The 15,577-nt window shown below is 39.5% G+C and overlaps 1 protein-coding gene across 13 annotated transcripts in view; it reads right to left on the reverse strand.

The window, feature by feature from the left end:
• Positions 1–15,577, reverse strand: part of PTPRM (protein tyrosine phosphatase receptor type M) — a 916,041-nt gene that overhangs the window by 162,026 nt on the left and 738,438 nt on the right. For all 13 annotated transcript variants that reach the window (XM_040353983.1, XM_040353984.1, XM_040353987.1 and 10 more), the window contains one exon: positions 3,035–3,122. In XM_040353983.1, the coding sequence (XP_040209917.1) occupies positions 3,035–3,122 (88 nt within the window). The remainder of the gene's footprint in view (positions 1–3,034; positions 3,123–15,577) is intronic.

The following is a 15,577-nucleotide window of genomic DNA, read 5'->3' on the forward strand; positions in this document are numbered from 1 at the left end:
AAGCATCCAAACAGCATAAACAAAATCAAACATAAAATAAACCCTGGCCACTTGGGAGCGTCTACCTTCACCACACAGGAACCTATCTAGGGAGTCTGGCACAGCCTAGTGCTGGGCAGACACTGCTGGTCATACAGCAGAAAAACATTAGTCTCTTTTTGATTTTTATCACACAGAAAAATCAATCACCTCCTCACCTCCTCAGAAGACTTTCAGCCACAGCTCTCCTTACTCACAAAGCCTCAGGATGCAGCAAATCAGTGGTAATCTTCTGGATTACTTATAGAGGCCTTAATTGCCTCTTTCTGAACAGCTGAAGTTTTCCAATGCCCTTAGACCTTTTCTGGCTACTTCTGCAGCCGACACCCAATAACAATTGGTGTATTGTCTAAACAAGGCAGAAATGTATGTCCCGTCTGTGACAACAGCCACAGATTTACCTGACTTCCTGTCACAATATACATATATATATATATATATATATATATATATATATATATATATATATATACAGCTTAGGTACTAGGTGCCAGGAATGCTTTATTATATATAATGATGGAATCAAAAAGCTGCGTGTCTTTAAATGACTTAATCAAGAAACAAGATACATTTGGAACTAGCAGTACTTTTGAATTGTCCAATGCAGCATTTAAAGGACAGTAGAAGGTATGGCTAAGTTTGATTTGCCCTAGGAGCTAAAGTCATTTTACAGTGTTATAATTTCTTAACATTATTAGGATTTTTTGTAATTTTTATGTTTTGACAAAATGGACAAACAATCCTAGAGTACATTTTACAGACATACTACAAATACAAACTCTTACAAAAAAAGTGTGCTGTCCCAGCTTTGATTCTATTGCATACTGCATAACTGGAAGCTGCCTTTCTGCAGGGTTCATATTGGGGAATGTTCTTTTATATGCTTGTACAGATTAGAAAAAAAGACGTTGGTTATTTGATTGTTCCTGCCTTCTAAATTAGAGAAGGTGTAAACATCTCTGAGGCATAACACATTTCACAAATCCATGGCTTTATGACTAATATGTGAATTAAAAGGATGTGCCATTGTAACAAGTTAGATTATCTGGCTTACCCAGTTTCTGAATAACTTTGGAATGGAATTAGAAAACTTAAGTCTTCACAGATTCCCAAAAGGTCTGTTGAATTAAATTAAAATGGGTCTTGGCCCGTTGCTCTGAGCTAGCTGCTTTTGCTCATTGTAATAAATTACTTTTCTTCCTGATGGCACAGTTTCTTATTACGTATTTCCCTTACACGGTGATAAGACACAGCCTAGTTCCTAATGCACCACAGGGCTTAATTATGCTCTAGTATCAAAAAGTCAACAGTGTCAGCAAGTGACAGTCAGTCTCATGTAATGCTAAAAGCTATAGATCTGTAATTAAAATTATTGTTATGCCAATACTGTTCTACTTTAGTGGAAAACAACCTAGTAGAACACGTCAGTCCACTAGACAATCATAATGCTTTGGAAGAGAACTGCCCCATTAACAAAGGTGTGAAGTGGACAGTGAATTCATAGTAGTAAATAATCACAAAAATAGATCTTGCACAGCTCTTTGAGAACCAGAACAGACCTATTTACCAGTATTAAAACCAAAGTTATTTATTTACTTCTTGCAGAATGTATGTCTGTCTTACTTGTCTTATTGGGTCTATCTACTTCAAACTGATTAGGTAGATTCAAAAGCTCTTAATTATATATCCACCTATTATTCATTTGTTTAGGCTAAACTGAATTTAAACAGTGTACACATATGTACACAATCTGCTCTACAAGTCTACTTCTCTCAAATTTTTAATTGCTGATCAAGAAAAAGAGAGTGGCGCCCCCCTGCTGCAGGGGGTGCATACAGAACTTGTTTTTACTGCACACCACTGTGAACTGACACCACAAGAAATAAGGCATTTTGTCTTGTCTTGTCTTGTGTTGGGACTGTGCCGGAGAAGGCTGACAAGAGTAGCCTCAGTGGACCTAGTGTAAACAAGCCCTCAGTTTATTTTTATTTTAACAAAGATCGTATACATACATATATATGTATAGCCAACTTAGCAACAGGCTGGCAAAACAGCAAGAAAGCGATAGGATCAGGGTGGGGTTGGAACATTACAGATCTGGACAATTGGCATCTTACAGCAGAACTAGAGTATTTTTTTTTTGTATTCATATTGATATGTGGCCAAAATTGGGAACGGTCAGATTGAGTGAACCGAAGAAATTCCTCACTCTACTGTAAAAGTAAAGACTGACATTAAAATTTTCATTAATGATATTTCTCCTTGTGCTTTTGGTTGTTCAAACAGTCCTTTTTTGGGTCACAATAGAGCCCCATTTATGTTGATTCAATAAAAACTTAGAGGGAAAGCTAAAACTTGTTTAGCCATCTTATAGGAATTGTAACTTAATAATGTAATAACGTTTTGTTTTTTAAACCTGTTCTATGTACTAAATCTTCACATAGAATTAGTGTTATCTCGGCTGTGAACGTTCTAACCTTAGAAGAGGAAATTGATTCTGATTTTGCGAGTTTGCGCATAATAATCTATACGGCAGGAAGTTTTTAAATATATGCCTGCTCTTTGGGCTAAGATGATTTATTTAACAGGCACAAAATTTGTAACCTTTTCTTCTGAATGATCTACGGATGTTTCACATTTGTAAAGGTTATAAATTTGCCTGTGTAATAAAATCTTTAATTTCAGCCTGGAATCTCTCTGAAACAAAAACCTGTAACCTAAGATAAATGAGTGCTTAATTACCAGGCACTCACAACCTTGAAACACAGCAAAATGAACACAAAATTAGCTCCATCCTGACTCTAGGTCTTGAAGGGTTAATCCACATATTTAATTTGCTAGCTTCAGCATTCATTAGGCAAAGATAATACTGCTCGGGGCTTAAAATATAATTGTCCCCAAAGTGCATGCTGGGAAAATTTTCTGGTCAGTTTTATCAGAGCAGCCACTGCAATGGAATCATATGCAGTGCCACTATTGTACTGTCAAGACTTACATGCTATGATATTCCCATATCTGTTCTTCATTCTGTTCTCGTCTTTCTTTGCTGAATCCCACGGTGCTGCCTGTCCTTCAAAGAAGCTCTGGAAAAAAAAAGAGTCACAAAACATTATGCCACATGGAAGGAGGGGAAAATCCACACTCCGAGGTTAGGAGCAGAATTACAGCAATAAGTTCCTAATAGTACTAGAAAAATGCCAGCTTGACTGAAGTAACAGAAATGACTGCCTCAGTTGTTCACAAGATGATTTAATTATCTGGAGATCTAACCGAACAATCATGTCTGCTTCATTTGAGCAATACGCAAGGTACAATTTACATTGTCACTATCACACATGCCTTTCAAAGCAGTGCCACCCAAGCTTCCTTTTTAGATAATGAGCCAAGAATAAACTGTAATAGGAACTTAAATGGAGACAATGATAGACAATACAGTATTCTGTATTAAGTTGTTAAGCTGTGCATATGCTAGTTATTTCGATAACAAATAAATGGCCACTTACAGGCACAATCAACAGGTGTGATTTTGGTATGGCCTACATTGTGGATGCAAACATAGCCCATAACACTGAGGAAAACTTTAGTCAAACATATTAAAAGGCACATTAAAATTGATATTGCAAGTCACAAAACTATGGTATCAAGCAGCCTCAAGAGTAGTTCCCATAGAAATATGTGAAGCTGAATGAAAACTGAGGAAAACTTTAGACAAACATTTTAAAAGGCACAATAAAAGTGATAGTGCAAGGCACGAAAATATGGTATCAAGCAGCTTCTAAAGTAGTTCGCATAGAACTATGTGAAGACCTAGAAGGTCATGACATGAGTTGTTTAGCTGTATAGGGAAGTGTCCTTTTATTTACAATGTTTAGATGAAAGCGTAGGCCACTTTAACTCTATTTCCCACAACTCCATAGGTTTCTTAACATGCACAGGGAGTATAAATTCCTCATCTTCCTTCTGTCAAGAACTCATGCCTGATGAAGCTGAGGTAGCTGGGCAAGTGACCTGCAACCAGAAGAGAGGTCCTCTACCATTAAAACCAGCAAGTGGGCAGCCATGCATGAGCCCAACAGAAGGCAAACTCTCCAGCTGCAGGGAGACCCTCACCAATTGCTAACAGAGTATTCCAGATCCAGTGGGGTGACCCTTTGTGCCTTAGATACCTCCAGTTGTTCACCTGGACTTTACTGAGAGGAATGCTGTTTTCTAGGAATATCACAAGTAGTTGTGTTCCAAACTGTTTTACTTGTAAAAGAATATGCTTTGCAGCCACATATTACTCTGCTTGAGTAACAGAGACATTGCTGTGAATAGTCAACGCTTTTGAAAGTATTCATTATTAAGCAGGGTATGCTTGTTTTGGAAACCTAAGACTTTTTTTGCATCATTTCTTTTAACTTTGCACCTGTTTAGTAAATTGCAAGTTACAGTTCCTTCGATCAATAACCTATCCTTGTAAAGATGAAAAATTGAACTCAACCTGCAACGATTTTTCTTCCAGGGAACCTTGAAAGTAGTGGAGATGTAACAAGGGATTGAAGCCTTTCCTACTCCAATCCAAATTGGTGAAACTCTTTGGTGTGGAATAACTTTTTAAAGTAACTAAGGCAGCCTATAAATCAATTGATTTTCTTTCCTTCCACTATAGCTTTGATTCCCCCATCAACACCATTAGTATTATTGAAGGAATGCCTCCCGCAGCACTATTGTGTTCTGTTGGCTGGGGGGGAGTCACAGGGAGCATTACTGGCTGGCAGAACATAATGATTACTGCTGCAGCTATAATCTGACAGGCTAGTTGTACCCAAGTCGAATCTCAGCCAGTCCCTGCTGAACCAGTCCCATTTCAATCCATGTATGGCTGGCTTAAGTAACATAACAGGGAAGGTCACAAAAAAGCTGTAAAAGCACAAGTTACCTAGCTAGTTACACAGATGACAATAAGATAAACCAGTTAATATGATATTTTTTCCTTTTGGCACTTAGAGATCATTCACACCAGACGTGCTGGTGCTATGGAGGCAGCTATTTCCAGCACAGAACCAATGTTTTTACAAGGTGAAATGCCTTGTTTTCAGGGTTGCTGTGGTGTGCATGGAGCCCACGCCTGCATGGAGTACTTTTTTACAGCGCATAGGGCTGAAAAGCAAACCACCGCTGCATGACCCTTGACCTGTATTGAAATGTCACTTTGCAATAAAGCTTTGTGAAAAAATGTAACAGTGTGATGCACTGGGATCAGCATATTGCCACTGTATCTCCTAGCATATACTAGCAGCAGGGCGACCAGCGTGACTTGCTGGTGTAAACATGCCCTTATAGCGGGGATCATCAACCCATCAATTGTAATCTACTCGTCGATCATGGGCAGGTGATGGGTGGATTGCGTCCCTTGTTTGCTCACCCTGGAACCTGAAGTGGAGGGGCAGCATTTAATTGAACCAATGGGCTTTATTTTCCTCCTAGCAGCAGCAGCTGAATTTCGGCAATGCCCGCTTCTCCCTCCTCTCCCTCCTACTGGCATTCAGCTGCCACAGGGAGGAAATTACAGCCTATCGGTTCTACTAAATTCCACCCCTCCTCTCCAGGCTCCTCTTCTTTGTATTACCTGGTCCTCGTGTGCTTCCTTCCCCCCTCCCCACAGCACTACCGGGCTCCCCTCCTCTACTCTCCCACTGCTGCTTTCAGTATGGAGAGCCGGAAAGGGGTCAGTAAATGTACAATTTTCAACTGTGATTGAAGCATAGTGAACTGTGTTCACTATGCTTCAGTTGGCGAATGAACAGGTAGCTGCTCAGCACTTCCCATTTATTCAATGTCCAGTGCAGCTGAGACTGCAGAGAAAGGGACTGGGGAATCTCTGTCCTGAGCCCATTTATCTATCTCAAAATTGAGACAGCAGGGGTCTGTTTATATCCCTGATATTTCACCAACCACCGCCCCTCTCCCCATGGGGCTCCAGAATAAACTGTAAAAAAAAAATATATTATTGTAAACAATGATTTTTTTTAAAACATTTTTAAAGAATAAAATACACTGACATTGTCCACTGCCCTACTGACACCAACCACTGCCCTACTGACACCAAAATCTGCCCTACTGACACCGTCCACTGCTTTACTGACACCTTCCACTGCCCTCTTGACACCATCCATTGCTTTACTGACAACGTCCTCTGCCCTACTGATACTGTCCTCCGTTCTACTGATGCTGTCCTCTCCTATACAGACTGACACCGTCCATTGCCCTACTGACACCATCCACTGCTTTACTGGCACCATCCTCTGCCTACTGACACTGTCCACTGCCCTATGATACCATCCTCTGCCCTACTGACATCGTCTTCTGCTTTACTAACACTGTCTACAGCCCTACTGACACTGTTCATTGCTCTACTGACCCCATCCTCTTTCCTACTGACAGCCATACTGACACCATCTACCGCCTACTGACATTGTCCTCTGCTCTACTGACACCATCCATTGTCCTACTGACACCAAGCTCTGCTCAACTGACACTGTCCACTGCTCTACTAACTACTGACTGACGTCAGTAAAATGCTAACAGTGGTTGTAAATCCTCCCCAACCTAGCCAAAGCGAAGGAAGAAGCTGGCTGAAGTTCTGCCTCATGCCATTTAATAAATAAACTTTTATCACTCTCTTTGCCAATATTGTGTAACCGTAACCCATAATATACAAATTTAACCTTTTAATTGACTCATATCCAGAACGACACTGGGCAGGCCCAGTCCTCTTCAACTGGCATGAAAATGTATAAGTATATTCACATGCAGTTCTTCTGAACATCCAGTATTTTTTTCCTTGAAATTGTTTATTTGGCACATTTTTATAAATGATAACTTCTTTTGGTGATACAATCCCATGTAATCTAACAGGTACACAGTGTCAAAAGGCCCTCTGCATCATGTTTTAGAGTAAGGTTTGGTATAATTTATAATTTATTTATTTATTGAATCTGATACATTTCTGCCCAAACAACCTTCGATATTTTCATCTCAAAAGCTGGTTACTTTTTCCTTTTCTGCGACACATAATGAACACGGCGGAAAGGCAGTAAAACACATAACTGCTGAGTAGCTTAGAAAGGTTTGTTTGTATAAATCTAGCAGCACAAAATCCTGACAGAGCAAATGAGACTTTTGCTAGGGATGTCATGGGGTCAGTTCAAAATGTTACATGAAAATCAAAGAATTTCAGTTTTCATTTAAGATAGAAACCCAACACACTGCTCAAGAGTCACACATTCTATTTAGAACGCTAAGGTTTTCCTTTAAATGAAAAACACATCAGGAGCCAAACCCTCCTAGTCAGCTGTGTGTTGATAGAACTTTTCTTGAATTCTAGAAAGGTGGGGACCGAAGTTGTCAACAGCTGCCAAGTAGAACAAAGGTGTTTTTTTACTTCATTTTTTGGAAGCTGAAAACACCTAAAATGGCAGCTGCGCCTGTACTTAAAATGCTACCATAGACATTAAGTAGCTGTATGCTGCCTTACTAAGTATAAAGATGTACATGTATGCCCCCTTAAGATGAGAGCTATACTCCACATCGCAGGACCAATGTTTATAGCCTCCACCAGATGGCCCTATCTTCTAGATTGTGGGGTATGTCTTGATGCTTCAGGTAGGCTCATGGAGATATTTTTATGAATAGAACATACGTTTTTCTGCACAACCGAGAGGATTTATAATATCCATGGGGGATTTATTTATCTACTTATAGATAAATTTGGGAAACATCATGCTTGGGTTTGTATTAGTAAACCTATTTTTTCTAGTCTGCTTCAGAAGAGATGCTACAGAAGTCAGTTATATCGTATAAAACTATAAAATACTGACTAGTACCATAAGCATAATTGCTTGATGCTTGTTTTCAAATATCATGTATTTTGTTCACCCTGGAGCTTGGTCACCTGATGTCGCCGCGCAGTGGAAATCAGACATCTTTACAGTTGGAAACTTTCTTGCTGCTTTTATGGATTGAAATGCAAGTTTTATACCTACGTTTGTGAGTATATTGGATTATTTTTAATAAATCTTTTTAGTATCAGTAATACTATGTCTTTTATCTATCTCTGCACCCTGCATGAGTTAAGGTCCTCTTTTCATTGGAAGCCCTCCTGGTAGTGAGGTTAAAGACATCCAGTGATACAGTGGATCTTGTGGCTTGGAGCTGGCTTAATTTAATGTGTTTGACCATTATGTTAGATGGTCCACTAACGAGGGTAACGGTCTGTGTGTACTTTGCTCTTGGTGGAGGACCTATATAGCACTTTTTGTGTGTGAAAAAAGCACGGGTTGGATACCTTTTTTTGGAACTGTACCATGAATAGGGTTGTTGAATATTTTCAATGTAGACGGTGTATGAATTGGGTTCTTTAGTTAGGGTCGTCTGGAGCAGACTCACCCTGTTGGGATCCAATGGCTCCTTTTTCATCTGATATCCAAATGAAACTACTTTATGATCAAGAGCTTTGTATTGTCAAACCTGTGAGAGAGATATCACACTTTCCTCAATGGGCCCTGTTGGATTTCAATAAACATTTAAGCAGAATAGACCAGTTGTGTCTTCATCTATACATCCTATGTTGGGGGTGGTTCATTGGGAATAAGACCAGTGTGAGGTCACATAGTAGAAGTGCAGCCAGTGGCAGTGCAGTCATGGAGTCTAACACCTAATCCTTCTGGGGCACACATCTGCTTCTTTAAATCTGGAAAACCTAGGGCAGTTTTTTTTGGCAGGTACAGCTACGCTTTAAAATTGTATAAAGGTGAAAATCAGGCATTAACATATGGGTTTACGGAAGTCATGAAGCTGCTTGCATCTGAAGCAGACCTATGGCTTTGGTAACACAATAAAGCTACAGGTGATACTCCAAAAATTTGAATATCGTGCAGAAGTTCATTTATTTCACTAATGCAACTTAAAAGGTGAAACTAATATGTGAGATAGACTCATTACATGCAAAGCAAGATAGTTCAAGACTATTTGTCATAATTGTGATGATTATGACTTACAGCTCATGAAAACCCCAAATTCACAATCTCAGAAAATTTGAATATTGTGAAAAGGTGCAATATTCTAGGCTCAAAGTGTCCCATTCAATTTAGCCAATTAAGCCATAACACCTGCAAAGGGTTCCTGAGCCTTTAAATGGTCTCTTGGTCTGGTTCAGTAGGAATCAAAATCATGGGAAAGACTGCTGACCTGACAGTTGTGCAGAAAACCATCATTGACACCCTCCAAAAGGAGGGAAAGCCTCAAAAGGTAATTGCAAAAGAAGTTGGATGTTCCCAAGGTGCTGTATTAAAGCACATTAATAGAAAGTTATGTGGAAGGGAGAAGTGTGGAAGAAAAAGGTGCACAAGTAGCAGAGATGACCGCAGCCTGGAGAGGATAGTCCGGAAAAGGCCATTCAAAAGTGTTGGGGACTTTCACAAGGAGTGTACTGAGGCTGGAGTCACCACACACAGACAGATCCTAGACATGGGCTTCAAATCGTATTCCTCTTGTCAAGCCACTCCTGAACAACGAAAAATGTCAGAAGCGTCTTACCTGGGCTAAAGAAAAACAGACCTGGTATGTTGCTCAGTGGTCCAAAGTTCTCTTTTCTGATGAGAGCAAATTTTGCATCTCATTTGGAAACCAAGGCACACACTGCAAGATGCTTGAAGTCCAGTGTGAAGTTTCCACAGTCTGTGTTGATTTGCGGAACCATGTCTTCTGCTGGTGTTGGTCCACTGTGCTTCATTAAGTCCAGGGTCAATGCAGCCGTCTATCAGGAGATTTTGGAGCACTTCATGCTTCCTTCCCCAATGAGCTCTATGGGGATGCTGACTTCATTTTACAGCAGGACTTGGCACCTGCCCACACTGCCAAAAGCACCAAAACCTGGTTCAATGACCGTGGGAATACTGTGTTTGATTGGCCAGCAAACTTACCTGACCTGAAACCCATAGAGAAATTTTGGGGCATTGCCAATAGAAAGATGAGAGACGTGAGACCGAACAATGCAGAACAGCTGAAGGCCACTAATAAAGCATCCTGGACTTCCATCTCCTCAGCAGTGCCACAGGCTGATAGCTTCCACACCACGCCACACTGAGTACATATGCATGCTTATACTTTTCAGAGGTCCGAAATTGTTCTATGTACAATCCTTGTTTTATTGATTGCATATAATATTCTAATTTTCTGAGATTGTGGATTTGGGGTTTTCATGAGCTGTAAGCCATAATCATCACAATTATGACAAATCACAGCTTGAACTATCTTGCTTTGCATGTAATGAGTCTATCTCATATATTAGTTTCACCTTTTAGGTTGCATTAGTAAAAAAAATGAACTTTTGCTCGATATTCAAATTTTTCGAGTTTCACCTGTATTTAGTATCCATTATGGTCATAGAGATTGTTTTTTCATTTGATCTGTAAACACAACAGTCTACATACAGTATGTCTCTGGAATACTTACACAGACACACATACTATATGTCTGCTGTTACCCTATGACTACAAGAAAAAGTCATATATTCCCCACTGGTCACAACTGGCTCCAAAAGAGTGTTAGATTTAATTGATAGTTTTACAATTTTCTAGAGGGTTGAGATTTGGTAGAACAGCAAAAGTATTTTAAGCTTTCTATTTCAACTTTATCATTTTAGACACCCAGAAACTATATAAACTAAAAGATTTACAGCTCCATACCTTTTCCACTTTGAAATGATATTTATGTTTGCTAATACTGAGTGCACTAAAGCAGAACCTCTGTCTTCTTCCAAGTAAACAGAAAAGAATTATAGTTTGTCTATGAAATTGGCAATGAACTTGAATACTTAATTATTCAAATGACATAAATACTATCCATATGAAAATAAAAGCTGTATTTATAATTAACAACGGGTGCATTATAATTACATACAAAATCATTTGCATAATTTAAGCAGCTACAAATCGAAGAAAGGTTTTTCATGTCCATTTAATGGGAAATAATAAAATATAAAAGGATTGAAGAGGTTATTTAGTATAAAGTGATGATTTTTTTCCTCTCTGAGACACTGCTTCACTGCTCATTATGTTTGAGTAAAATCATCAGATAAAAAATAAATAAAAACATACTTAGTGTATTTTGTCTGCAAAACTAGCACATGCACACAGAGACACACACACTAAATATGAAAAATACATTTTACATTTTGAAACCTAAATAGTATGTAGCTTGGCAGTAACCTGCCAAAAAATAATAAGACTTCTAAACTGCCACTCTTAACTCCATGGCCGTGTGTATACAGTATATGCAGCTTCCAAGAAGTGGGATTTAATCCTGGACACCGCATATATGTGCTCCTCTGTTTGTGCTGGAAGCGCACTCGATTGTGCTCACCCAGCACAGAGACTGATTCATCAGTGACCGCTCCAGGTCTCAACCAACAGTTGAGAGCCAGAGGACTCAACTGACTCGATTACAGTGATCATTCTCTCTATAGCCCATCCCTGTGTAATTTCTCCTCTGTGAATAGGAGAAACAACAGACTTCTCCTCGCGAGGCCAAAAAGATACATTGGCCCAGATTCTCAAAGGCGTTACGACGGCGCAACACCATTTGCGCCGTCGTAACTCCTCATCTGGCCCCGGGTTTCTATGCGACTGATTCTTAGAATCAGTTACACATAGATACCCATTAGATCTGAAAGGCGTAAGGCTGTTACGCTGTCAGATCTTAAAAGCAATTTTTTTTCCCGCCGCTCGGTGTCACATCGTCGTTTTCCCCGTCATTTATGCAAATGAGGTAATTACGCGAGATTCCCGAACATACGCGCGGTCGACGCTGAGAATTTACGTAGTTTCCGTAGCGTACGCGATGGGTAAGGTTGCCCCTGCTATTAGGAGGGGCAACCAATGTAAAGTATGGCCGTCGTTCCCGCGTCGAATTTAAAAAAAATTACGTTGTTGCGTAAGACGTCCGTGAATGGCGCTGGACACCATTTACGTAAACGTCTAAGCAAATGACGTCGGGGCGACGTCATTTAGCGCAATGCACGTCGGGTAATTTACCCGACAGAGCATGCGCAGTACGCTCAGCGCGGGAGCGCGCCTAATTTAAATGGTGCCCGCCCCATTTGAATTGGGTGGGCTTGCGCCGAGCGATTTAACGATACACCGCCGCAAGTTTACAGGTAAGTGTTCTGAGAATCAGGCTGTAAACCTGTAAACCTGCGGCGGTGTGACGTAAATCACATACGTTACGCTGCCCAGGAGCAACGTAAATGTATGAGAATCTGGGCCTAGGTATCTTTTCCTCCTTTGCAAGAGGAGAAGTCTATAAAAAAGATCTGTTAAAAAAAAAAAAGTTTAACTAGATCAAGCCTTCATCTAATTTAGTAAGTGTTAGTGCCGGTTCACACAGGGGCGACTTGTCAGGCGACTCAGCCGCCTGACAAGTCACGCTCTGTTCTGTACTATGGAACCGTTCTAATAGGAGCGACTCAAGTCGCTCAAGTCACTCAGGTCAAGACTTAGAAAAAGGTTCCTGTATGCCTTTGGGACGACTTGCAGTGACTTCAATACAGAAGTTATTTTGCAAGTCGCCTCTGAAGTCATGTGCAGATCGCCTTGTAGAGTCGAGCGGCAAGTCGTGCTGCCCCTGTGTGAACCGGCACTAAGTGGCAGTGTGTCAGCTAATGTCAGAGCCAGTTGGTGGTGATGTCAATGTCAGTTATTGTCATTAAGGCTGCATTCACACCTAGCATTTTGAATCGCAGGCAGAATTTCCAGGATTCTGATCACAATTTCAATGTTCTGCTAAAATGACAAATCATGCAAGGTGTGTGGCAAGTTAGTGGCAGTGTTAGTGGCAGTGTTAGTGTGTTTTAGGGAAACAATTGTTTTTTTATCTAGTTTCAGTGTGTTTAGATAAAAAAATCTAAACTCCTACTTTTGTTTTTTTGGCCCTACTACTGGTACAAAGAAAAAATAATGCTGCACACATATGGGTATCACGGTGATCATCAGAAGTATGAGAATTTATATTGCATTTTTTTTAGTGGTGGGTCATAGTAATGGCATACAAATATAAGGTTAAAGTAAAATGTTTATTTTTTATTATTTTTAGTAGTGGTGCATCAGAATTTCTGCTGCCGAAAATTATCGGCTGAAAGGCAAAAACAGCTGATACCGAAAGGGGGCGTGTCACTCTGGCGCGCTCAGTCCTCCACTCCCTCCTCCTCCCCACAATCCTCCTCTCCTCGATCTCCGTGTGTCACAAAGCTGAATTGTCCGGGCCGTAGTAACAATGTCCCAACTCCTGTGACAGACGGCAGACTGATCCAATGCCGGGACATTGAATTAGTGTGATGTGATCACAGGAGGTGGGACATTGTTACTACGGCCCGGGCAATTCAAATCCGTTCTGTGATTAAGACTGCTCTGTGCAAATCCACTGCAAAGGACAGGTAAGTGTAACATGTTTTTTTTTTTTTAACTAAAAAACAAATGAGACTTTACAATCACTTTAATGCCCTGTACAAACAATCAGTTTGTCTGATGAAAACGGACCGATGGATCGTTTTCATTGGATGAACCAATCATGTGTGGGCCCCATCAGTTTTTTTCTCACCGGCAAAAAAAATAGAACCTGTTTTAAAATTTTCGTATGGTTAAAAAAACGATAGAAAAAAACGATTGTTTGTGGGGAAATCCATTGGTCAAAAATCCACGCATGCTCAGAATCAAGTCGACGCATGCTCGGAAGCATTGAACTTCATTTTTCTGAGCACGTCGTTGTGTTTTACATCACTGCATTGGACACGATCGGATTTTTAACTGATGGTGTGTAGGCAAGACTGATGAAATTCAGCTTCATCGGATATCTGATGAAAAAATTCATCGGTTCGTTTTCATCAGACGAACCGATCGAGTGTACAGGGCATAAGTGTAAGGGTGTGTGTAATTTTTCCACTTTATTTTTTAGCACCAAAAGCCTTGCATTGAGAGCTACCAGCTCTGTACTTCTTTTTTTAACATAATAACAACAACAATGCAACAACTTTTTACAACATAATTTTCCCACATGTTGTATGTCATTCCTTGTTCTTTGAGTTGAGTTTCTGCTTATTCAATGTTTACTGTCCCTGCCAATTCAGGTTTCATCCATTATTCACTTCTACTGCAAATGCAGGATGGAGAATCACACTATATTACTCAGGGTTTCTTCTGATCTTTTTAGATCAAGATAGCTACAATAATGGAAGTATGACTGGGCTTAGCTACCATTTTATTGTTATTTTTATGATAAAGGTACACATATCCTTTAACACTCGGTATAAATGAGCATTCATGTCAAGTTGGGGCATTCTTTCTAGCATAACTTCTAAATCAGTCTCAAGATGGTCCCTCAACTGCCAAGGACTCTATGTCAGACTTGAGGTTTTGCTGCTATCATATGTCCCTTTATGACTTCTCTCTTTGAATTCTCCTATAATGCTCCATCAAAAAGTATGTTTCTTAATGTGTGTCTTCATAAGGTAGATAATGCAAATACATTATTTAAAATGGTCTGGAGTGACAGTATCCTTCAATAATTGGATCTAAGACCTAACTAACATCTAATTTTCTACTGGATAGTTTAGAGACTCTTACATTTTTATATTTCCATAGTAATTTTAAAAATATATTTTAACCCAGAGAAAATCTACAAAATTTCTGCATAACAACCTTCATCAATGGTGGATGGAAGTAAAACCTAAATTTAGGGATGCATAAAAAAAATTCATGTGCCTGTATAAATGACGGATATGCTCAAGAAATGAATTACTGAGTCTAGCATGCAACTGACGATTATTTGTGTGTCTATTCTAGTTTAACGGTCTATATGGATATATCTATTAAAAATTTATTTGTGGTATTGAAGTGGTACGTACATATTAGCACATTCAAAGACCAAGTTTGAGAGAGCTGTGAAAGGTAAAATTAAAGGTCTGATCTATATTTTTTGTCAGCCTGTATAAGGACTGCCACAGTGGAATAACTCTTGAGAAGAAAAAGTTTACCAGTAGAACTTAGGATGGATCAGAGTGCTGATGTTTATTGAAAGGATGCAAACATTTCCATCAAGGGAAATAGACCTATGAGCTGCCAATTAGACCTTACAAGTTTAGCTGTTCATTAAAGTGACCCTGTCAACACAGGGTCAAATTAAAATCAATTATTATTAACCCCTTCCCGACCAGAGCACTTTTTACAATTTGTCACTGAATCGCTTTAACTGACAATTGCGTGGTCGTTCGGCGCTGTACCCAAACATAATTTTTACTTATTTTTTTCTCATAAATAGAGCTTTCTTTTGGTGGTATTTGATCACCTCTGCGGTTTTTATTTTTTTGCGTTATAAACAAAATAATAGTGACATTTTTGGGAATTTTTTTTTTTTTTAACTTTTTGCTATAATAAATATCCCCAAAAGTTTTTTTAAAAACATATTTTTTTCCATAGTTTAGGCCAATATATATTCTTCTACA

The sequence above is a fragment of the Rana temporaria genome, chromosome 5, assembly GCF_905171775.1.
Source record: "Rana temporaria chromosome 5, aRanTem1.1, whole genome shotgun sequence".
Classification (NCBI taxonomy): Eukaryota; Metazoa; Chordata; class Amphibia; order Anura; family Ranidae; genus Rana; species Rana temporaria.